The sequence below is a fragment of the Poromitra crassiceps genome (assembly GCF_964638095.1).
Source record: "Poromitra crassiceps genome assembly, chromosome: 18".
NCBI classification, from domain to species: domain Eukaryota; kingdom Metazoa; phylum Chordata; class Actinopteri; order Beryciformes; family Melamphaidae; genus Poromitra; species Poromitra crassiceps.
This window is the reverse complement of record NC_139636.1, coordinates 11,084,248-11,108,062: the sequence shown is the minus strand read 5'-3', so window position 1 is coordinate 11,108,062 and position 23,815 is coordinate 11,084,248. Positions and strand designations below refer to the sequence as shown.

Below are 23,815 nucleotides of genomic sequence, written 5' to 3'. Positions count from 1 at the left end.
TTATATCAGCATTTGCAGAGGTTTTTGTCAGGAAAAATAGGATCCTGGGTTTTTAATTTTGTTTCTTGACAATGTTGCCCATTTACATTGCCCAGAAATTGCCTATTGTATTATACAGTAGTACCACCCTAAATGATGGTGCATTGCAACTTTTGGAGCCAATGGAGACAGGCGATCTCAGTTACCTTCAGTTTGGAGTGACTGAAAACGGGGCTTTTGGAAAGCACCTTCTATTGTGGAGATATTTCAAAACTCTGTTTTTGTGTATTGGGGTGGACAGGTGTAACGGAGCTTTTTGAAGACACTGACATCATAACCTCAACTTGCACATGGCAATTGCTGTTTTATTTGTATTGAGCATGTAACCTACTACCTTACCTTCGTCAGTACTGTTAGCATGTGTCAGGAAGCTACTACCTTACCTTCGTCAGTACTGTTAGCATGTGTCAGGAAGCTTCTACCTTACCTTCAGTACTGTTAGGTTTAATGACGTGTTTATAAGTCAACCTCGCTGTGTTTCTCTGACTTTATATTACTCTTCTGCTTGAAATCCGTGATCTGCCTGGCTTTTGAAAAACGCTGGCAGAAACGAAGGGGAGCGCTCAGTTTGTTGCCAGGCAACCAAAGCAGCAGGGATAACTTGTCCTCTTGTGAGAAGTGAGCGTGGAACTGATCTAACTTGTCCTCTTGTGAGAAGTGAGCATGGATCTGATCTAACTTGTCCTCTTGTGAGAAGTGAGCGTGGATCTGATCTAACTTGTCCTCTTGTGAGAAGTGAGCGTGGATCTGATCTAACTTGTCCCCTTGTGGGGAGTGAGTGTGGATCTGATCTAACTTGTCCTCTTGTGAGAAGTGAGCGTGGATCTGATCTAACTTGTCCTCTTGTGAGAAGTGAGCATGGATCTGATCTAACTTGCCCTCTTGTGAGAAGTGAGCGTGGATCTGATCTAACTTGTCCTCTTGTGAGAAGTGAGCGTGGATCTGATCTAACTTGTCCTCTTGTGAGAAGTGAGCGTGGATCTGATCTAACTTGTCCTCTTGTGAGAAGTGAGCGTGGATCTGATCTAACTTGTCCTCTTGTGAGAAGTGAGCATGGATCTGATCTAACTTCTCCTCTTGTGAGAAGTGAGCATGGATCTGATCTAACTTGTCCTCTTGTGAGAAGTGAGCGTGGATCTGATCTAACTTGTCCTCTTGTGAGAAGTGAGCGTGGATCTGATCTAACTTGTCCTCTTGTGAGAAGTGAGCGTGGATCTGATCTAACTTGTCCTCTTGTGAGAAGTGAGCGTGGATCTGATCTAACTTGTCCTCTTGTGAGAAGTGAGTGTGGATCTGATCTAACTTGTCCTCTTGTGAGAAGTGAGCGTGGATCTGATCTAACTTGTCCTCTTGTGAGAAGTGAGCGTGGATCTGATCTAACTTGTCCTCTTGTGGGGAGTGAGCGTGGATCTGATCTAACTTGTCCTCTTGTGGGGAGTGAGTGTGGATCTGATCTGATCCGCTCAAGTTCAAGTTTTACACTCTTTAGAGCGACCAGCCACGGGGGTGAGTGTGGAATCCGCACCCTGCCATATAAATAATGGTGTTTTCAATATATTTTGCGTTGTCGCGTCGCGTGGACGGAGAGATATTCTAAAACACTGTTGGTGTGAATGGGATTTATTATTTATATTTGTACAAACGGAGGGTGGGGGATGGGGTGGGAGGGGTTGGCCATGATCTTACGAGACCGCTTCAGTGTTCTGGCTGCATGCAGGTCCTGAAGGGATGGCAGGTTGCATCCGATCACCTTCTCAGCACAGCGGATGATGCACTGCAGTCTGTTAATGTCCTTGAGAGTGGCAGCAGCATAAAAGGGCAAAAAAGAAGAGGCCTGCAGGCCAGTTAGCAGGCCAGGCCAGCAGGAAAACTCCCTGTGCTCCCTATGCCCAGTGCGGCCCTGCAGCCTTGTATGCGCTATATATTTTTAGCTGCGACTAGCAGCTCTATAAGTCACTCTGTCGGTCCGTCGGTCGGTTGGTCCACAAAAAGTTCACCACCCTTTAGCGAGCACAGTTTTCACCCTGGGAGGCTGAAATGTGGCATAGAGGGCAAGTGTGTGTGTGTGTGTGTGTGTGTGTGTGTGTGTGTGTGTGTGTGTGTGTGTGCGTGTTTGTTTGTTTTCATACCAAGTCACTAAAAGGAAAGGGGGGGGGGTTGAAATCCAGGGTGGCAGAGTAGGGTGGGCTGCCCCTGCCATCCTGCATTTCAGAAATTCGCACATTTGGTCGCAGCTATTGCAAAATGTTTTTACTCATCTTCATTCCTCTCCTTTTCACTTTCTTGTCTTCCTGTCTCTAGCCACGTTCGGAATCGTTCACTCATTCACTCACTCACTCACTCACTCACTATTCCCCATATAGTGTTTATCATATAGTGAACTATATGGGGAATGATCAAAATGAGTTTGGGACACTACACAGATTTTTTTTCCTGAAGATCATTGCATCACCAGATGCGCTGGGTATTCATGTGACGCAAGCAATCCGCGCTCACTATCACATAAACAACTGAGCTCACGAGCAGATTGAGATGTCCTCAGCTAGTATTGATGTTGCATGTTTTGGCTGCTAAATCCTAAATAAATCAGTGAAATTCTAATTACGTGCATGTGTGGTTTTGTCAACTATGGTGCTGTCTCCTAATAGCAAGCTTTGCTGGTCAATAACTCACAAGCTTGTCAGCTCGCGAGCTAACGACTTTCTTCTTCTCCTTCGGTAAAGACAGTCGCATTGCATTGTGGTATACCGGCGAAACTGTAGGGTACATTTGCTGTTCACTAGAAATCACTGAGCATTGTGGGTATTTTATAGTGGACTAAATAGTGAATCAAATTAACAGTTGAGAATTCGGACACTATAAAAAAAAATGGCGATGCACTAAATAGTCCACTATTTCTGTCATAGGGACCGATTCCGAACAGGGCGTCTGATTCTTTGACTTTCTCTCTGTGTTCAGGAGCAGTGTGCCAGGCTACTGCTGTCCAGAGGAGCCAGTAGAGAGGAGAAGAACTGCAGAGGCCAGACTCCCTTTCAGGTGGGAATGACCTTTCACTAAAACACACGACAACTCCCCCGGCCAGCGTTGCCAGACGTACAATAATTATCATATTTGTACGATCATTAATGCCAAAATTATAAAATTTGGTCATTTTGTGACACGATATCCTACTACTATAATTGGAGAGCGCTGCAAGGAACCCGGCAGAGTATGGTGCCCAATTTTGGACACACACATAGTCATAGCACCACCTACTGGCAACACAAAATGCGGTTTATCTCGAGGACCATTCATCCGATCGACGTCAAACTTGGGGAGTGCGCTGCCGGGAACCTGCTGGAGTGCAGAATTTCTGACATTCGCATAGTCATACCGCCATCTACTGGCAACACAAAAAGCTGTTTATCTCGAGAACTGTTCATCCGATCGACTTCAAACTTGGAGTGCACGACTGGGGACCCGACAGAGTGCAGTGCCGAATTTCAGCATGAGTTTGTTCACACCCCAAAAAAAGTGTGCCCATTTCTTTTTATTTTATTTTAACTTTTTATCTCACATGTACGTGCACCAGAAATGACGGGCAATCAGAATGCATCCTGGGTAAGATGCGCGAGTGAAGCAGGGTCTGGGGGAACCGACTATTTCAAATGGAACACACTTACCCTTAAGCAGGCCTAATAATTAATCATGATAATAAATAACAACAAGCCTTGCCAAGCCAGACCTGGACTGCTGCCGCATGCGTGAGTGTTGAGCAGCATCTTCACTTCTCCTCAGCATTTGGTGATGCGTAGCAGTTACAGTTGAAGTTAGATTTGGAACGGGAAACGACACTGCAGCTGGTTAAATCACAAGGGGTTGCCAAAAGGTGAAATGCATCACCGGTCCTTCATATTGCGCTGTCTTAGCTAACTTACTGGATGAACCCTGGAGCATGTTCACCATGGAAATATGTAGAAAAGTAATTGATAAGATTGCAAGACCTGTTTGTTTTCTGGCGTTACGTCGTATCAGAACACCATGATGGGGTTATGAATTAATACTATGGCTGATTGTAGATTTGGTTTTAATTGCACCTAGTTGAATTGTGTCTTACATCTATGCAAGTCTTATATCACACCCAACGGTTTCTATTTCTGTCAAGCAAGAGTGGGAGAAAGACAATCGTGACTCATATGAGAATAGTGACTGGGATACAGCATGGGACAATGTTGCAGTGTCCTCGGGAGAAAAACCTCAATCACCACTTTATTCATCTGAAAATATGTCACAGGACTTATACAGTTTGACCCCAAGGAAAAGACACTTGATCCGTATTGTACATTTTGCCAGCATGGGACTCTGGGAACCTTCATCCTCACTCTGTGGGATTGCCCTGAAGTGTACACTTTTTGGACCAAAGGAGTGGCCAAGCTGTCTCTTCACTGACCGACATGTGTTTTCCTATTGAACCTGCTCTCCACCTTCTGAAGGATGATGCCTCGACACTCCAAATCACAGACTCCGGCTAGCCGGCATGACTAACCTGACGCGCTGCCCGGTGGTTTGTTTTCACAGAACCATCTGGGAGGAGTCGCTGGGGAAACTGTTTCAAAGAGGAAATACTGTACCTGGCAGGGGGATTGATTGGATGAACCATCTGTCTATTAAGTTTATCACAAGCTCGCTCTCGCTGGCGTCAAACCAAATCCCGCCCGTAGCTGCCTCATAGCACATAGGGCACAGATTTAACCCAATAGATTGGAGCGTGGCAAGATGGATTTGTGATTGTGATCTCATGATCTCGCACAAATCTAGCTGCCTCACGAGGATACGGCATGGTGCTACAGCTATACAAGGTGTAGTGGCCAATTTGTTTTAACACTCAACCATGGTAGAAACAGCATTGCTACTGTAAATCTCTACCGTCCGGTACACACATTTCTAAAAGTATAGGATACTGATATACCACCCACCACTAAGTGTCCCATTGTCTATACCGGTTGTCTCACAGGCTCCCACCACGTATGTGTCCCATGGTCTAAATGCTGTTTCAGAGGATTTCATTATTATGGTTAATTGACTATCACTGATGACTAACAGAAGTTTAATAGTTCTTGATAATTGTTTCAGGTGGCGATTATTGCTGGGAACTTTGAGCTAGCCGAGGTCATCAAAAACCACAAAGACACTGACGACGGTGAGTTCATATGTTAATAACCAAACTATTAACTCTGCCTAGAAATGTCTGCTTTTTATTTAAATGGGCAACACGTGTAGCAACATCGATAAATCCTTACAGTACCACATAGAGTACCGCAGGAATGAGTCCGGAAGACCTGGAAGTAGCACTTTTTATGATTTTCGAAGCATAAATGCGTTTCAGAAAATGATTAAAAACTGTGGCATCGTAGGGGTCATGGTGGCTCAGTGGTAGAGCTGTCGCCTCACAGCTAGAAGGTCCTGGGTTCGATTCTCACCTGGGACGCTGTGAGCGCTGAAGGAATGCGTGCCCGTCCGCATGTCCTCGAGTGCCCACCGCCTGGGTGAGGTCGTCAAAAGAAAAGAAAAAAACATGTGGCATCGCTTGGTTTGATTGAAGCATTTTATGACATGGAGATGGAAAAAATGGCGGACGAATGGCTCTGGTGTGTATGCCTAAACCAGAAGTGTCTCTCTATACATGGCCACTAGGGCCCGAGTGGCTGACCTGGCCACTATTATAGTGATGTCAGATATCACCGAAGATGTCACAATGACAATGTCCAGTGAACTGATGTGAACTGATGATCTCACTTACTGTATGCATAGATTGTGACATCATCAGTGATGTCACAAATCACTGATGATGTCATAGACACTGATGATGTCTCTCACACACACACACACACACACACACACACACACACACACACATACACATACACACATACTGTACACACATACCACAGGGGGAGCCTGATAAATTCCCACAACCCAAAGTGGCTTGGGACAAATATAGACTGCCCTGTCTGCCGTTGCCTAGCAACACAGGGAGCTTGTTTCCGGTACAGCTGTTGCTGTGGCAGGTACAGTAAGGGTTAACACAATTTCAATCAGCAGAGCCTTTCTTTAGTCAACAGTCATGTATTTACATGTGAACAATGAGTATAGAATGTACAGTCTTAATTAGACTCATCACGACATCATCATGACAACCATAGTCGGTAGTACACCTACTAAGTAGTTCCAGTCAAACTGTCTCTTCACTGGCTAGTATCAGCCTGGATCTAAAGTTAGTCATTTATAACAGTGTAGTGCTTCAGTGCCTCATCCTCTGACCACCACAGGATGCTGACTAGATTATCTCCCCTTGCCGGTTCATATCCACGATTGGTCCTATTTACTGGAGCAGTGAACAATGTTTCCATTGCATGAGAAGCTGATGGGATGGTAATGATTGTAACAGGGATTAGCCACTCTCAACAGCTGTTGCTAGGTAAACAGAGTAATGATTTGTGAAAAACGTTCGATTTTGATTGCAAAACGCATGAGTACATAAATTAATTATTTGGCAGAAGTGACCATGGTGTAAGCGGGTTAATGCCCTTCAAGGTGTCCATTATCACAAAGGATATTGCAGCCAATCAGAATTGAGTAGTCACCGACTTGCTGGGGGGGGGGGGGGATTTCCTCAATACCTCAATCCCTCCCTCTGCTTTTGATATCTCCTCCCCTCCTCTGGTCAAGTAAAAAAATCATTTTCAAAATTCATTCATTAATTTTTATTTTTTTAATCTCTGGTGTGGACACATTTTTCCCTGCTTCTGGTCAGACTGAATTAAATAAATGTGTATGTTCCTACTGTATGCCCAACAGTTAGACTAGCTATTTCAAAGGGATGTTCCCCAAAAAACAGTCATTAGTGCAAACAACAATAACTGTCTATAGAAGTCAGAGGCCATAGTCGTTGCTGCCCTCTGGTGCATCTGGAGCGCAGCACGCGCACTGGATGGAGGGCTCTCCAAGTCGGCCTTTTATATGGCCTATGGAGAAGAGCGCAGTCAGCAGCACCCAGCTCTCCTGCATCTGTTTCAGCAGCTGCAGCTCACTAAACACCTACAGGCATTCACCAGGACAGCTCACTAAACACCTACAGGCATTCACCAGGACAGCTCAGACACCTACAGGCATTCACCAGGACAGCTCAGACACCTACAGGCATTCACCAGGACAGCTCACTAAACACCTACAGGCATTCACCAGGACAGCTCAGACACCTACAGGCATTCACCAGGACAGCTCAGACACCTACAGGCATTCACCAGGCATTCACCAGGACAGCTCAGACAGCTAAACACCTACAGGCATTCACCAGGACAGCTCAGACAGCAGCATATTCTCTTCGTCTTTTCAACAGCTGTCATAATGACAAGAGATGCATTCGGCTGACAGTCACCAATTAACAGACTCGTTAGTAAGCAGCCAGGCTGGCCTCCAGACGCTCCTTTGCACTCTGCTGAAAGAAAACGCTGGAAACATGAATCCAAAAGGTCCAGGCCATTTATTTTTATCACAGCACATTGTGCTATGTTGTGAATATTTTCTATTCAATATTGACGTTTCTGCTTGCTGCGCTGCCTGCACAGTGCACATAGAGCTGCAGTGACTTGCAAGAATGACATTAAGTGTATTGGCACGTCTGGCCTATAGTAAGTTACTGATCGGAGCGTTTGATTTAATTATGGCATAAACTAGCATTGAACCGTCTGTTTTGTTATATGATCACATCTCCTATGTGTCTGGATGACGAAGGACAAGGCATGAACTTCACATCGCTGAGATTGAAAATATCACGCTACTTGAATTAGCATATTATTGAAAAAAATATAATATTCCTGCAAATGCAATGGTCAAGTTTTGTAATTGTTTTATTTAAGGTCATAATTATTTTATAAATGTTACTGTAAAAGCTGCAAGAAATAGCCTAATAGGCTCATAGTCTATATACATACAGGCTCGGCGTGGTTCTGATTTATTTTCATGAATAAAAAACATTTCAAAACATCTCCCCTCTGTTTTTTTGACAAATGGCACCCTGGATTTTCCCTTACGTGTCTTCCATCATTGGCCTCCTGTGTCTCCACTCTATGCCTCTCTAATTATCATGGAACAGCATGGGAGAGTCTCTCTAGGGAGGGAGAGAGAGGAAGAGGGAAGAAGAGAGAGGAGAAAGGGCGAGAGATATAGAGTTTGTGGGTCAGACGGAGAGAGGGAGGGAGAGGGAGAAAGAGGACGAGAGAGAGCATAGCAGTTGACGGAGCAGAGAGAGAGAGGGGGGAAGAGAAGGAGGTGTGCTCCCAACCTCCCAATGGCAGCCAGCATCATGTGGGGCTTCTGTCACCTCTTTCTCGCTCTCCCTCTCTCTCTCTCTCTCTCACACACACACACACACACACACACACACACACACACACACACACACACACACACACACACACACACACACACACACACACACCCACACACACACACACTCTCTCTCTTTCTCTCTCACACACACACACACACACACACACACACTCTCGCTCTCTTGCTCTCTCTCTCTCTCTCTCTCACACACACACACACTCACACTCTCTCGGTCTAAGTGAGATTTAGTTCACTCTGGCAGCAGCAATTTCAGCCTTCTGCTCTCTTCTACTCCATTGAAAGCTCTAAATATATTAACCTTAAGCAATAAGGAAATGCAGGGAGTCAAGATGAAGAAGTCATTTCTAACTGCCTTGAAGAAAGAAGGTAAGAGTTGGCAGCAAAACATGAAAAGTAACGGTTGAGAAAAGAAAAATGCTAAACTTTGAATGCTGACTATGGATGCTATTTTGTGCTTGTTGTATGTGCTTACTGTTTATCCAGTTGAGCTAATATTGCGCCTTTTTACCTGACTCTTGTTACTGAGACGAGTTCAACCAAGAGAGAGAGAGAAGAGATTGAATCTAGAACAGGTCGTTTTTGTGTAGTTTTTGTGTGGGTTATATAGTGAGCCATCTGTGTGCCTGAAATCTTATGCAATAAAGATGAATTTTTAAATGCCCTGAGGAAAGAGTGTAAGAAGTTTAGAAATGCTGGATGGTGTGATATTTCTCCAGCGGTTGTGCAAATGACAGTATGAGGTCTCTAAAAGGTAATGTAGTAACATTACATTCTCAGAGTGTTTGTCTTTTGAGTTATTCAGATAGTATAGAGTGTATCTTATTGCTCTGGTCAGATCTACCGTTGGTACTTCTCAGCTGCTGATTGTGTGCAAATGTTGGTGACGGAAGGTAACAAATCACAGGGTTTGAAGATATTCTCTGGGAATTGCTATTGTAGCTTTTTGGATTGAGAAGATAAAGACACTACATTTAATAGACAGGAATGCTACTCTGTATCTAAGTGTGATCTTTTGCTGATTACATGCTAAGAATTGTAGTCCATAATAGAATCCACTAGACTCTCCATGCACCTCAGTGATGATACTGGCAGTGGGCCTTTTACTGAGTCTCTAGAGAAAAGCTGGCAACCTTTCAAATCCAGTTTAGGCTCATTCCGCATGCTCCTCTCTGTACAGATACCTACTCAGACAAACACAACTGGACCATTCCTGGCTCCTTGTTCCCATTATCACTTGAGGCTGACTGCAAGAGGGAACAGCAGAGATAAACATGTTTGGTCTGTAGGTTTTACTGTAGCTAATTTCATCTTTTATGACAACAGTACGGGGATGAATTTTTATACAACTCACCCGTTTAGAGTAAAATAGCAGATAAAAAGGACTATGTTTTGGGCATGATTGACAGGTCGCCTGTCCAGTGATGCGGCTCTGGGGGAAACCCCCTAGTCTCGCGCGAGCTGCTCGAGAACCAAGATGGCAGCGGCCAAAATGCCAAACTAGAGGCTTCAAAACAGGAGTCCACAAACCACTGGGTGATGTCACACTCACTCCGTCCATCACTTTTTACAGTGTATGCTTCCAACCAATGCTCAATCCTCACCCTGCTACCATAAACCACCACTGCCCAATTGAGGCTGGGGTCTAGTCAACCGACACCCCCGCCCCTGCCCCATGGGGGAGAAGACGTCAGCGATGACCTTGTGTTCTGTGGATGGATCTGGCCTCCAGCCCCGCCCACAGCCATTTCCAAACATTACAAACTCCACGGGCCAATCAGGGACCTGCCTCGTAGTTGACAATGTAGCCGGCCAATCAGGGACGCCACTGGCAAAACAGTATGGCGGCTCCCGAAACAACGATCGGTAACACTAATGTTAGTAGAGTAAACACAGCTATAAGGGCACTTATTGCAGAAATAGACTCAATAACAACAATTGAACAAGAACACCAGTGAAATTTCTTTGTGGAAAAGACGTTTTTCGCTGTTCCTCCGAGTGGATTTGGGATTGGATTTGGCGATGCTGATTGGCTGGATGGCTGATGGGCTGGACGACAGACTGATCCACTGAACAAAAGATAATGAGTTCAACAGGATCAGCCCCTGGCCTGTGGACATCTTTGAAATGAAAAGGGTGTAAGGCCACATATCCACAAGTGATTTGCATTTTTCATGTAGTAGTGTTTCAAGTAGTGTAGTTTAGGTTCTAGTTTTCTGGATTTTGTAGCGGCGAAATCTTCGGGGTCTTATTTCTTGTTAGATTGCCACTTCTAATTACTCAGCGTGGCCGGCAGGAAGGGCTCTGACGTGTCTTCAGTTGTCTTTAACTCAAAGTGTCTTTATCCAGGTTCTGTTCAGGTTCCTTCGGCTAACAATGGAAACACCTTCCTAACTGGATACTATAGCAAGCTCCTTGCGTTACACGTTGGGTTCGTTCCTTCGTTCTAGCTAGCTGTCACGTAGCTTGAACAGATGCCACAGAAGGTTGTAGTGCAGGGTGATGAGCGCCCACTTGATGGCAAGCCATTCCTTCTCTATGGTACTGCACCTCACAGTGTGAGAGCTTGTGGCTAACGTACAGCACCACCCCGCTAATACAGCGCCCACTCCCTGAGTCACTGACACATGGCGGGTGCTTGAACAGCCTGAATGGAAATATAATGAAGTAGAGGGCACTCTGAAGCGTTCATACCTCTGCCAACCAACAAAGTTTTGTGACGTTACGTGAATCCGTTCGGAACTTAGGCGTCTTTTTGTCATAGGCTACGCCCATTACCACGCCCCCTTTTGGCCAGTGTTATGTGGAAAGTTAATCAGTTCCTCATTGGCCCATGCCCAGCCTTTCTATGAGGTTTCGTGGTGTTACACGAGTCCATTTGAAAGTTAGGCACCTTTTTGTGATTGGCCACGCTCGTTACCGCGCCCCCTTTTGGCTAGTTGGTGTGGACCGTTCAGTCAGGATAGGACAGTCAACTAGGGGATATGGGTGGTGAGAGGGGGAGTGGTGAGTGAAGGGGGTGGGGCTATGGGAAAGGGGCCGTAGCTAGGGATAGGAAGGTCGTAGAGAGTCGGGGTTCAATGGTTGGCTAGGGGTATGTAGGGGTAGGCGTAGGCCCATTTTCCATATTGATAATGATTAGCTGTGTTGCCATAAGGCTGACTAACCCACACCACTGCGCCGTGGGCTTCAAGGTATTTGTGCTTGTAGTCAGACATGGATGTAGGCTGCAACTTGACTTGTTGTCAGAGGCATACAACCGCGAGGCGGTTATTTCTAGTTTGTTTTTCAATTAAAGCCTACTTTTTGTTTTGATTTCAGTTAACAAAAAAGTTGGTCTTTTCCCACACCTAGATTTTGTTATTTTGTTTTTACGTTGCTAACCTTGCTCTCCTCTCCTCTGCTCTTTAGTGCCTTTGCAGGAGGCTTCTCCCCACCAGCCTCCTCCCCGTCTACACCAAGCCACTCCTCCTCCTCATCAGGCTCCTCCCCCTGGCAACCATCTGTCGGCGCCGCGCCTCCTTCTGCGCTCCAACAGTGAGGCCAACCTCAACGTGAACGACAAGCAGCCCCGCCCGGCTAACAGTGACACCAACCTCAAGGTCAACGACAAGCAGCCCCGGCCGGCGTCCTCGCCCAGGCGCAGCCCCTCCCCTCGCCGACCCTCCCAGCCCAACATGCCCTCTCCTGCGGTGGGCACGGTGAAGACGGTGGGGGCGGTGAGAGGAGGCCGCCCTCCCCCTCGGAGCAGGTCTCCATCCTTGGGCAGACAGGGCGAGGAAGCCAGGAGGCACCAGCAGAGACACAGCAGGTTGGTTACACAGTAGCCCTGTTCATAAAACGTTCCCTATTACTGAAATAGTGGACTGTATAGTATGTTCGCCTTTTTTTTCCGCAACTGTTATTTGATTCACTCTATGGTCCACTATAACAGTGGTTCTCAAATGGGGGTCCGGGGACCCCCAGGGGTCCGTGGCACTTTGCAAGGGGGTCCGCGAAAAGTTTTCACGAAAATAAAAATATAAACGTTTTTTTTTGCTTTAAATCTAAAATGGTTCATGGATTACATTCTAATCTGACAAACCTATCAATTTAAAAGTCAAGCATGTTACCGTGGAAACAATTAAGCTTAGCCCAAAATCACAAATCAGAATGAGGGGGTCCCCGGTATATTTTCTATCTTGTAAGGGGTCCTTGGCTGAAAAACATTTGAGAACCTCTGCACTATAACATACTGTACCCACAATGCACTGCAGTTTCTAGTGAACACAGAATGTACAGTACCCTACATTTCCTCCCATATACTGTACCACAATGCAATGCGGTCGTGTTTCCCAAAGGAAAAGAAGAATGAGGTAGTGTCTGAAACTGGTTTGATCGTTCCCCATAAAGTTCACTATTATGATAAACATTATTTACATGGGGAATAGTGAGTGAGTGAGTGAATGAGTGAACCATTCCGAACACAGCTGGCTTCAGGAAGTAGGAATACCATGGCTGCGTTCAAATTCTCTTTTTTGCTTAGTAAGGTTCCTAAATGACCTGGAAGTACATCAGTGGCAGCCATAAGGGCTGTTTGAATTCTCTAAATGTTAAAGAGCATGGTGCAGGTTGGAGACCACGTTGCATTAATATGTATCAGGGGTATATAGCAATGGGATGTCAGCGAGGTGGGGTGGGGGGCTGGGGTTGAAATCACACATGCTGCATCTAGACTTGCTGTGTATGTATGTATGTATGTATGTATATATATATATATATATATATATATATATACCGGTAATCACTCGGTCAGTACATCACAGGATGTGTTTCAGCAACCCAGAGGTACTGTAATTAAAAGAAAAAAAGGGAGATTTTGAGTGGTAGAAACTAGCAAAGATTTGCCCTTGCACGAAGACTTGGGCATAGATATGGCCCTTGGTCTTCAACATGCAACCTTGAACATGACTTCAATTATTCACTATGGAGTAGTCATCTTTTAAAGGTGCTATTGTCTCTTTCTTCAGAAGTGCATGTCTCCCTTTATAGATTGTTCAACTACCAGAGCTCTGCTTGTGCGTATGTGTGTGTGTGTGTGTGTGGGTGTGTGGGTGTGTGTACACACACAGTATGTTTGTGTGTTAGCCACTAGCAATGTAATTTGCTAATGGGAGACAGCTGCAATGCAGTCATTGTCGCCATACCACCTCAGTTGAATAGTGTACGTACTGTATGTAATGTGTGTGTGCATGCGCGCGCGCATGTGTGTATGCGTGTGTGCATGCAGGGACCTGGGGAGCCCAGTGAAAGTGGGCCATGCCAATTACCCAGCAGTCTTTGCAAAGGCAGCTAAGAAGGAAACGGAAGATAAATGAAATCTAAAAATGTCAGGATGGTTAAATGAAATGATTCTAATTGCTCGTTCTGTATGGAAGCTCACCTCACCATGCACTCATGGAAAGTTGACCTCAACTTACCACTGTATGTCAAGTTGAACTCAGCCTGTCCTCATATACCTTTTGTACATCAAAAGCCACTTATTTAAAAAAAATATAGAATTGTTACCCAGAAAAGCAGCAGGAGGAGATCGGCTTTTAAACTTTTAGATCTCATGGTCAACCGGTCCGTTTCTCCACCGGGAACGGGCATCTCTTCCCCCTCCCCTCTCCCGGAGCAGTTTGCTCACACCACGCGGCTGCCCAGCGCAAAGCGTCAGGCCAGCCAAAACAAAATGGAAACTTCCGGTTAAAATTTTCCGAAATAATGTCATTTAAACAAGTAAATAGCTTTACTGATGCACGTTGGAGGAGAAAAAGGTGTTTCAACAAACAAAGCAGCAAACCTTGTATCAAAATACTCGTGATGTTAAGATTACATACAGTATGAAGTGAAATTGTGGCTGTAAAGCATTACTCAAAATGAACATGAATGTTAACGTTACAATAAGGGTTTTATTTTGAAAGCCCTAAAGCAAATGACCTACTTACATTCTGACTGACTTGCCGCCTGACGCTCGTGCACTAAATGGGGAGAGACACTTTTTTCTGTCTGCATATTCAGTCACTGTAAATACCTTTTAAAGTAATTAACTGTCAAGAAAGTCAAATTTCAGCCTGTGGGATATCATTGAATCACTGACTCGCACCTGAAAAGGGGCGGCAAATACATTAAATCGAGAGAAGAAGAAGAAGGTGTGGAAAATAACGCTTTGAACTGCTTTGGCAAGTGCCTTTGGCGACCTCCTTAGCGCTCCGCGGAGCCTATTCACCTTATGTAGCCACGCCCATTTGACCCGGTTGTGTCACGACTTCCGCCTAAAAGAAAAGAACAAGAAAAAGGCCGGCTGCTCCAATATCATCTAACTCTGAATTAACTAATAATTTTGCCAATTGTATCTAACATACCAATAAAAGCAAACGGCAATGTCTAAGAATGCAACGCCATGTAACTGGCTTGTTAATTCTCGCATTCCAGGGAATTACGTCTGCAGGTCTTATTTGACGTTAGTGGCTCCAGCTGCGCTCGGAGGAGAGAAAACTATCTGAAGCTTTCTTTGTTGGAGTCCAGGTATGTTTTACAAGAAAGTGCTCGTCATTGTCGACGATAACGTTATCTGACCTGGCTAACAGTGGATACTCCGCTTGCTTGCTGTGTACCGAGCTCAAAGTAGTAGGCTACGTTCTTTGTTTTACCCCCTGCACTGTCCGCTACAAAAACAACGTTCTTCTTCTGACGTTCTTTTGTATTTCGCGCCGTGACCGCCGGAAGTGTTAACACGACCCGGAAGAATTTGGCCCACCCCCGCGTATGAACATAAGGTGAATAGCGTTTTATGGAATGCGCTCCGCGGAGCAGCTCTCCGCACCTCGTTTTATCGATCGCAGCGTACTGTATGTGGGTTCGGGAAAAGGTCTCCAGGAAAGACCCAGGGGTCTTCAAGCCCCAAACCCAAGCCCCTACCAAAACCGGGGTGGGACTATGTTCCCTGGGTGGTACTACCGTATTTCCCAACTCGTGCTGGACGACGAGCCTGAGGGCATGCTTGACCTTTGCCTAAACCCACAGCTGCGGAGTGCTTTTTAATGATCGGCCTGTACTGCGTTCCATAAAACGCTCTAGGCTCCATCGAGCGTTCAGGAAGTCGCCAAAGACGGCGCTCTGAGACGAATTTGGAGTGAGAATGGGCGGGACTTCACTACCCAGTAATACTTATGTTAGTAAACAAAATGTGTAGCCATCATTACTAAATCTAGCTTTCCATGGATACAATACTCTTCGGATATATTTTAGAAATTCACTCTTAAATGAACACTCAACCAGCTTTTTATCGTTACAAAATCAGTAGTATATCCGAAAACCGTAAATAGTTTTGCAAACATTAATTTAGTTTGACAGTTATTGAGAGTTGATTTGAGTTACGTTGTGGATCAGTGATGTCATTCATACACAAATGACCTCACTGGTCCACAACTTAACTTAAATGAACTCTCAATAACTGTCAAACTAAAGGAATGCCTGGAGAACTGTTTACAGTTTTCGGATATACTACTGATTTTTGTAATGACACAAAGCTTAAAATTAAGTTTAGATTGGGCAGTTACTGTGTGGAGATGATTTCCCACTATACTGACCATACCAACACCAGAATTTAATCTGAGCAAATAAGATGAATCTATGGGCTCTGTAAAAATGTATGGTTAGTAAACCTTAAACCTAGTACCTAATGATGGTATGGTTACTAATCCTGAGACCTACTAACGAGGGATGGGATGGTTACTTAACAGCCTGCAGCCTATATTTCTGGCAGCAGAGCAGAGTTTAAAATGGGACGTGCTCCCTAGTTACAGATTGGGTTGCCATGGTGATGGCTGTGCGTCTCCTACAAGCTGCAGCAGGAAGCCGTGGTCTTGTCCACCGGGGATTAGATAATAACACACACACGCACGCATACATACAGACACGTGCACACACACACACACACACACACACACACACACACACACACACACACATGTAGACCACCTATCAAAAAGTGCGGTGTTGGTGTATTACAGTATATAGCCTACTGTAATAACATAGTATTGTTCTTAGCCACTTGCATGGTTTACAATAGCACAATTGTAGACTTGTAAAACCCTAGTCTGTGTGTTTCTGTGCAGGTCTGTAAAGCACCACAGATGCTGTGAGATATAGGGCAGTCTATTCCTGTGTGTGCTGAAGCAGAGCGAAGGTGATGTTGCTCCAGAAGAGTATAAATACTGTACTGGCAGGGAACAGCCAACTGGCAAGCAATGAGTCCCAGTCTCTATTCCTGAAAGCACTATGACGTTAGCACTTCTTCCATTTATATGCTTATAACAGGGCTCTCATTTATCAAACTGTGCGTATAGGATCCCTACTAAGGGTTTACTAGTACAGACATTGGGCCCTATCGTCGTACAAGCGTTATCTGTTTTTTGCGCTTGCGGGCCGGTTGTTTGCGCGCCGTAATGACGTGTCTATGCTATCGTCGGACGAGCGCAGCAGCTGCCCATTTTGTGCCGGTTTTTCCACCTCGTTGCAGCTGTGGCGGGTGCCTTATGCTAAACCAGGCGTGGCTGCGCTAAATCCTCACGTTTGCTATCATCCCTATGTGTGTAATTCTTTGCGCTTATACATCTGAAAAGCACCTCTTAGTGCTAAAAAAGCACGCTGCGCCTGAGCGCATCATTATTCTCTGCACTGCACCAGCGCAGTGCAGGGGAAATCCTTGCATACGTCATTACGCATGGATGACCCATTAAAATACAAATGCCAGGACATCAAATTCTGCTGCTGAAATTGCAGAACAACATATTATTCAGTGAGGCAATCATCTATTATTCACTGAAACTGTAGCCTTTCTGATGCTACAGTATTGCATGGTTCAATCAGTTCATTTGATTTCATGAGGGGGAAAACATTGATAGTATTTGCAGTGGGAAGTGGTATTTTTATTTGGTACATAGTGGTACCTGGTCTGAAAAGTTTGGGTACAGCACCTGTTGTACTCTGTATGTATGATGACATCACCTGGCACAGACCAGCTGATAGGCCTTTTCCACAGCAGCCATTTAGTATCTAAAAGGCAGGGTAAACACAGGTGCAACCAAAACATTAATGAGGGTTTCCAACTTCCAATCCATGTAGGTGTCCCAGTGCCGGGGACCTCATTAATGTTTTGGTTGCACCTGTGTTTACCCTGCCTTTTAGACACAAAATGGCTGCTTTGACAAAGGCCCATGTCAGATTGACCTGTTCAGTATCTTGCTTTTTCACCATTAGGTGTCAGGCTACACCACAGATTTGGTTGGCGGTTTAGACAGATACTCTGTAAGAGCCAAATATTCACAGAATGGCCTGTTTACCTGGCAGACAGAAGTATGACACACAAAAGAATGAAAAACAATTCTAGGTACAACGAATGAACCTTAGCACACCTGAATGTTAATTTAGCAGTCAGGGATTTGTGGTCAGCAATTAAGGAAAGGGCTCTAGAATGGCAAAACCTCCATCTGAGCCTTCTGGATTCAGCTGTGATGGGAATGCTCACGTGATAACCTGAATGATGTACCCGCTTTCACCCAACCCTCCTTCACTGAACCAAGTTAGGTTTAGGTACATAGCGGGTGCTCGACCCAAACTGCCGTAAATAAGGGATAGTACAGTAGTACACCCTATTTTCCGGTGCGCCTCGCTACTAAAAGAAGAAGAAGAACTGGATAGACAAAACCGTCTTTATTTGTCACACGAACACACACCCAACACACGCATGCTGCCAGCCACACACACACCCATGCTGATGATGGTTCCTGGTGAAACACAGTCTCTGCATTTCTCCCATCCAGGCTTGTCCTTCCTCCGGGGGGGCAGGCCAGGAGCAGTGGGCAGCTAGCTGTTATGTGTACAGCGCCCGGGGACCAACTTCAAATGTTGTCATCACTGGTCAGATGACGATCTTCTGCATGTTTGTTGTCCATATCGATGTTGTATGGAGGAACCCCAGGGGGTCCTTCCCATGCACGTGCACACAAGGACGTGCGCAGCAGCACTCATATGCATATTAGGCAAAGAAAGGAATGAAGCTGATTGTTTGTGGTTAAAAAGGCTGATCTTCACAAAAGAATAGTCCGTGGCCACACTACTTAGTCCACATTTTTGGAGAGATCAGTCTAATTTGAGTTCCATTCCCTTTTTACCTGTTGCTTGTAGTTTTCCACACAGACACACACACACACACACACACACACACACACACACACAGACAGACACACACACACACACACACACACACACACACACAAACACACACAAAGGTAATACAGAGCACAGCAAGTTGGATCACATTGCATCGGAAGTCAGGATATTTGTGTCCATTGGAGAAAATAACTGTTTGGGCTACTTTCACTTAAAATCAGAGAATATCACTGAGGCCCATGTGTTTTGGCTGATGGGAATGCAATTAGATAGTGCTGCTTCACCACATTTACCTGATTGAGATCGGATCGCTCTGTTGAGCTTTTTCCCACCGAGTAACAGCTAGTTAGTAGTGCATTGGCTGTCCATGACCGCTGCTGTTTACACCCTCCGCTCCCTCCTTGGGCTGTCCAGTCTGTCTCTGTGGTTGGTTGGGAACTTGGGACGGTACCGTTAACCGGCTTCGCTTCTTTATGAATGAATGAATGAACAACGAGAGGGAGACCGGGATGCCCGGCCACTCATGAGAGGGATTAACATGACTGATTGTGGAAAAGCCAAGTCTGACTGAGTTTGGTAAAGTTGGAAATATTTTAACAGATTGGGACTTCCTGGATCAATAACTCATTAAGTGAAACATTGGTAAAGCACAAAGGAGGCCTCTTTCCTATAGTAAGGTAACAACAAGCTACAAACTGACTTTCACCAAAACCATCCATCCTCCGAGCTGGACAAATAACATTGCCAGCCGGCCGGCTGTGAGACGAGTAGCCTACTTAGGGACCGTCTAAAAAGTGCAACACCAAAAAGAGAGAGGCTGCTACAAACAATATACTGTATTTTTTCAAACTAAGTGCTGTAGTATAACCAATATGATCATTGATGTGGCAGGTAATTTTGGTGAGACACCCCGATTTTTATATAGTTTAGTTTTAGGGCTCCCCCTAAATGTCTCAATGTATTCTTTCAGGTGAGCCCATGTCCTTTTCAGGGACCTTTTCAGCTCCCCTCCCCCGTATTTGGAACCCTGACTAAGCGGCTGTGTAAAGTAACTACTGTAGATGGGCGTCCGGGTGTTCTTTATCTGCTATGACGATTAATCAAACTCGCCAGCTCTTGCTCAGAAATAGAGCGCTGTTGACTCTACCCCCCCGGTCCTCCACAGCCCATTGGCTAGAATGTGGGAGACCTACTTCCTTGTTCTTGTTTTACATAAATACCTCTCTGCTCACCTCTGCTCCGCTCCTATTTTAAAGATCTCAATATGACGAGGTAGCAGGGAGATACAGAGAGGGAAGGCAAGAGACAGAGATGCAGTTTCTCAGCTTTGATGGCACAAGTCTCTTCAAGGTGTTTGTAAGCGGTGCAGCCGCTTCTATAACTGACTTTGTGGGTCCGTCCTTCCGTCAGTCCGTTATGGCACGGACCATACTTCTGTCCATCCGTTGTGTCCTGTGGGGCCAGACCCACAATCGTCGATTGGTGGCCAAGCACCGTCTGTCTGTCTGTCTGTCTGTCCTGTGGGTAGGACTGATGTCATGCACCAGCCCAAAGCCGATTGGTGGCCATAACGATGACATCATTGGCATCATTGTCGAGTGGTGGCCAGTGGTGACTGATGATGTCGATGATGTCATGCCCCACAATCATCGACTGATTTGACTGATGATGTCATGTTCCACAATCTGAGTGGGCCAGTGGTGACTGATGATGTCACACCCACTAATGATGTCCCACTGATGATGTCATAGACATTGTGACATTATCAGTGATGTCATTTCGTGACACCATCAGTGATGTCATATACTATGTCATCAGTGATGTCACTTAAGCAATTGTGATGTTATCAGTGATAGGCGGATGATGTCTGCACCGCTTACTCCTCATCTGGGTGTGATTTTTATATTATACCAGATGATATCCACTCCGACTGCCAGGATACTACTTATTTTAGCAAACGTTATGTCACTTTGTTCTCTAGCGAGAGGCTTTTTGGCGCTGCCATTAAATGGATGTTTGGGGCTAGTTTCATTCTTCTTCGTCGGTTAGCAGGGTCGCAAGGTATTATGGGATATCCTACTCCACCTAAGGAACGAACCATTTGCATGCTTCCTCGAAAATTTTCCAAAAATACGTACATAGTAGTGATGCGCGGGTCACCCAGAACCCGCCGGATCCCGCGGGCTGGCCCGCCCCGCAGGCGGTCTGGGTTGGCAAATTATGAAAATATTGCGGGTGCGGGCGGGGCAGGCTCAGAACTTGACAAAGCAACATTATTAAATAATTTAGAGCAGTGAAACACGCAGAGTAATTAACCTTAAGACGTGAACTCTCTCACACACATAGGCCTACACACAATCAGACTCCTGCTGCACTCTCTATAGCCTACATGGAGTAAAGAAACGCTTCAATGAGGTAGCCTATGTGCTCTCAAAACAAACATTTTGGAAGGATTATTCGCTGTAATTATTATTTGAAGTGTCCATAAAACTAATGCCACCACAGATTTTCTGTTGTGGATTCGACTGTGATCTATTTGTCAACTTTACTGCAATGTGAGTAGGCTGGCTACGTGACCAATTGAGAGCATGAGGTAATTAAAAGAAATGGGGAAGAATAAGAACTGTTTCTGTAGCCTGTAGCCTATAGCCTAGGTCTACCTGCTACCTCCATTTGAAGACCTTGGATTAATTGAAGAAAGACCGACATGAAAGCAGCCGCGCAACTCATCCAGAGCAGTACAACTGTTGTCGCGCACAGCAGCATGTGAGTATGTGTGTGTGAGAGAGAGGGGGGGAGAGAGACAGAGTTATTAGCTACTTTTCACACCTTGGAGAGCTCTGCTGCGCTCTTCCGGAGTCCGGAGACATATTACATTAAATATGTCGTTGCGGGCTGCTGGGTTGGGCTGGGTTCCGAATTTTCAGATATTTTAACGGGCTGGGCAGGGCGGGCTGGCTCCAATGACGGGTTGGGTTGGGTTGGGGCGGGCCTTACAAAACCCTGACCCGCGCATCACTACTACATAGACATCACTGATGACATCACATTTGATCAAGTGACATCACTGATGACATCATAATCGAGTGTAGACATTGTGACACATCCAAGACTTATGCTCTCTTCTGCCTAATTATTGCCGACCTTTCAGACTTAAATCATGGTTTTGGAAAACAAAATGATTGAGTACAGTGAGCCTGACGACAAGGAGGAGGAAGAGGAGGAAATGGTGGATCCTCTGGACACGATGCGAGCCAAGTGTGAGGAGACGGAACACTGTGTGCACTACAAGGAGCGTCTGGAGATGTGCGAAGCCCGAGGCAGCTCCAGGTCCAACACCTTGGAGGTATGCACAGAAGAACTCTTCGACTTCCTGCATGCACGGGAACATTGTGTAGCGCACAAGTTGTTCCACAAAGTGAAATGAACTGCCTCCTCAATTCCAGCGGAGTGTTTTGCACTGTGGCATCTATCAGGAAAAGTTTGAGACCTGAGTGATTGTTCTTCTGTGTATTCATGTGAATAAAGTAGAACTAGTTTGTGTATCTTTGGTTACTTCAGTTGGGGTCATGTAATCAGGATTCACACTATATTCAATCTGGGAACCCAACGGTAAAAAAATAAAATAAATACAATCTAACCGGGTTAGAGATTTGGGTGACACCTATGGCGATGAGTGGTGATTGCAGGTGACACCCAAACAGTGTCGCATAATGTGACATTAGTCCGTTTGTTCGGCCATAGTAACCACCCGTAATGCTAGCAGAGACCGGGAAAAAGCAGCTTGTTATCCTACTTCACCCAAGACTTGTCGGGAACCTACAGTAACCTACAGAGAGTCTATAGAGACAGTCCGCATGTCTGGGAACGCCCACAAAATGTTAAACAGCTGGCGCGCGAGTCGGGTAAAACCGCCGATATATCATGGGCTGACTGACTCACCAAAAGACGGTGCTGCGGCTCTAAACTACAGGTTTGGGGGTTCTAGAGCAGAACACAAGACGTCTGCTCAGATGTGCGTTTACTGCGGTGGTTAAATCCCCGATCGTGTCTGCCTGGGCTGGGCTATCAGCTAAATTTTAATAAACTTTAATAAAAATAAACTTTGCTGAATGGATAGAACGGGGGAATTTACCCCACCCTGACCACGCCCCCAGCCAGGCTGAGCCAGCTAAACCAGCGTCTATGACGAGACGTGGCCTCAACCTATTGCGTTAGCTCCGCCCCCACCCTGTGTCACCACAGACACCAAGTTCATAAATGCTGCAATACTGAAAATGCAACAGCTTCCATCAATGGGCCATAGGCTCAATCACCTTTATGTTCACTCACTATCAGAAAGATAGTGACTTAACAGATATTTATTTAGATGCAAATCTTTGAGATTATAACTTTTAGTAAAGAATGTGTGTAATTCTCCCATCTCTGAGCCTTCAGGACTCTCGGTGACATTCCATCAGGTCCTGCTGCCTTGCAGGGATTTAGCATAAGAACCTGAGTGTGTGTCCCCTGTCTCCTCGGGGTTACGTGGGCATTTTGAGGGCATATCTCTGTTCAGTCTGTCGAAGCTGGCATGGAAACTGTTGAGCTTGTCTGGTACGGTGGTGTCTCATCCCATTCCTGCTTCTCCTGTAGTTAGTGACAGATTGTATTCCCTGCCACATACTATGTGCGTTGTTACAGCAGCTCTCGAGTCTTTGGGAGTATGCCCTTTTTGCAGCTCTGATGGAATTTTGGAGCTCATCTCAGGCCCGCTTCTACTCCATGATGTCCCCTGACGTGCAACCTGCACACCGCTTCCTGATCGTCATACGTATAGAACACACAGTACATACATATACACATACACATATCGTATACACATTTCACTTGGAGCAAAACTACAAAATAAACATTTTGAAAAAAGGAAGTTAGAATCCGTTTTAGTTTTTAGTTTTGGTCTGAGTGAAATGTTACATGCTCTCTCCTGATTCTAAATATAGCTGAATCGCTTGGTTTCATCATCATCATCTGCTTAGAGTCCTCTTTCCAGGCCCCGCTGGGCTGGACTGAATCCTCGCTATTGCTTTCCTCCACCGGGGGACAGTCCATGGCCATCTCTTCCAGGTCTCCTTTGGCCGGCCAATGGCTCTTGTCCCCTCGAAGTTCACCGACATTATTTTCTTCACCCAGTCATTTTGCTTCCTTCCAT

General features: G+C 45.5%; 1 protein-coding gene across 1 annotated transcript in view; it reads left to right on the top strand.

The window, feature by feature from the left end:
- LOC310792925 (SH3 and multiple ankyrin repeat domains protein 2-like) overlaps positions 1 to 23,815 on the top strand; it is a gene marked incomplete at both ends in the record, with an annotated part of 74,280 nt that overhangs the window by 24,376 nt on the left and 26,089 nt on the right. The window contains 5 exons of the mRNA XM_083654690.1: positions 2,998 to 3,075; positions 5,152 to 5,218; positions 11,839 to 12,238; positions 21,817 to 21,970; positions 23,308 to 23,437. Of these exons, the coding sequence (XP_083510816.1) occupies positions 2,998 to 3,075; positions 5,152 to 5,218; positions 11,839 to 12,238; positions 21,817 to 21,970; positions 23,308 to 23,437 (829 nt within the window). The remainder of the gene's footprint in view (positions 1 to 2,997; positions 3,076 to 5,151; positions 5,219 to 11,838; positions 12,239 to 21,816; positions 21,971 to 23,307; positions 23,438 to 23,815) is intronic.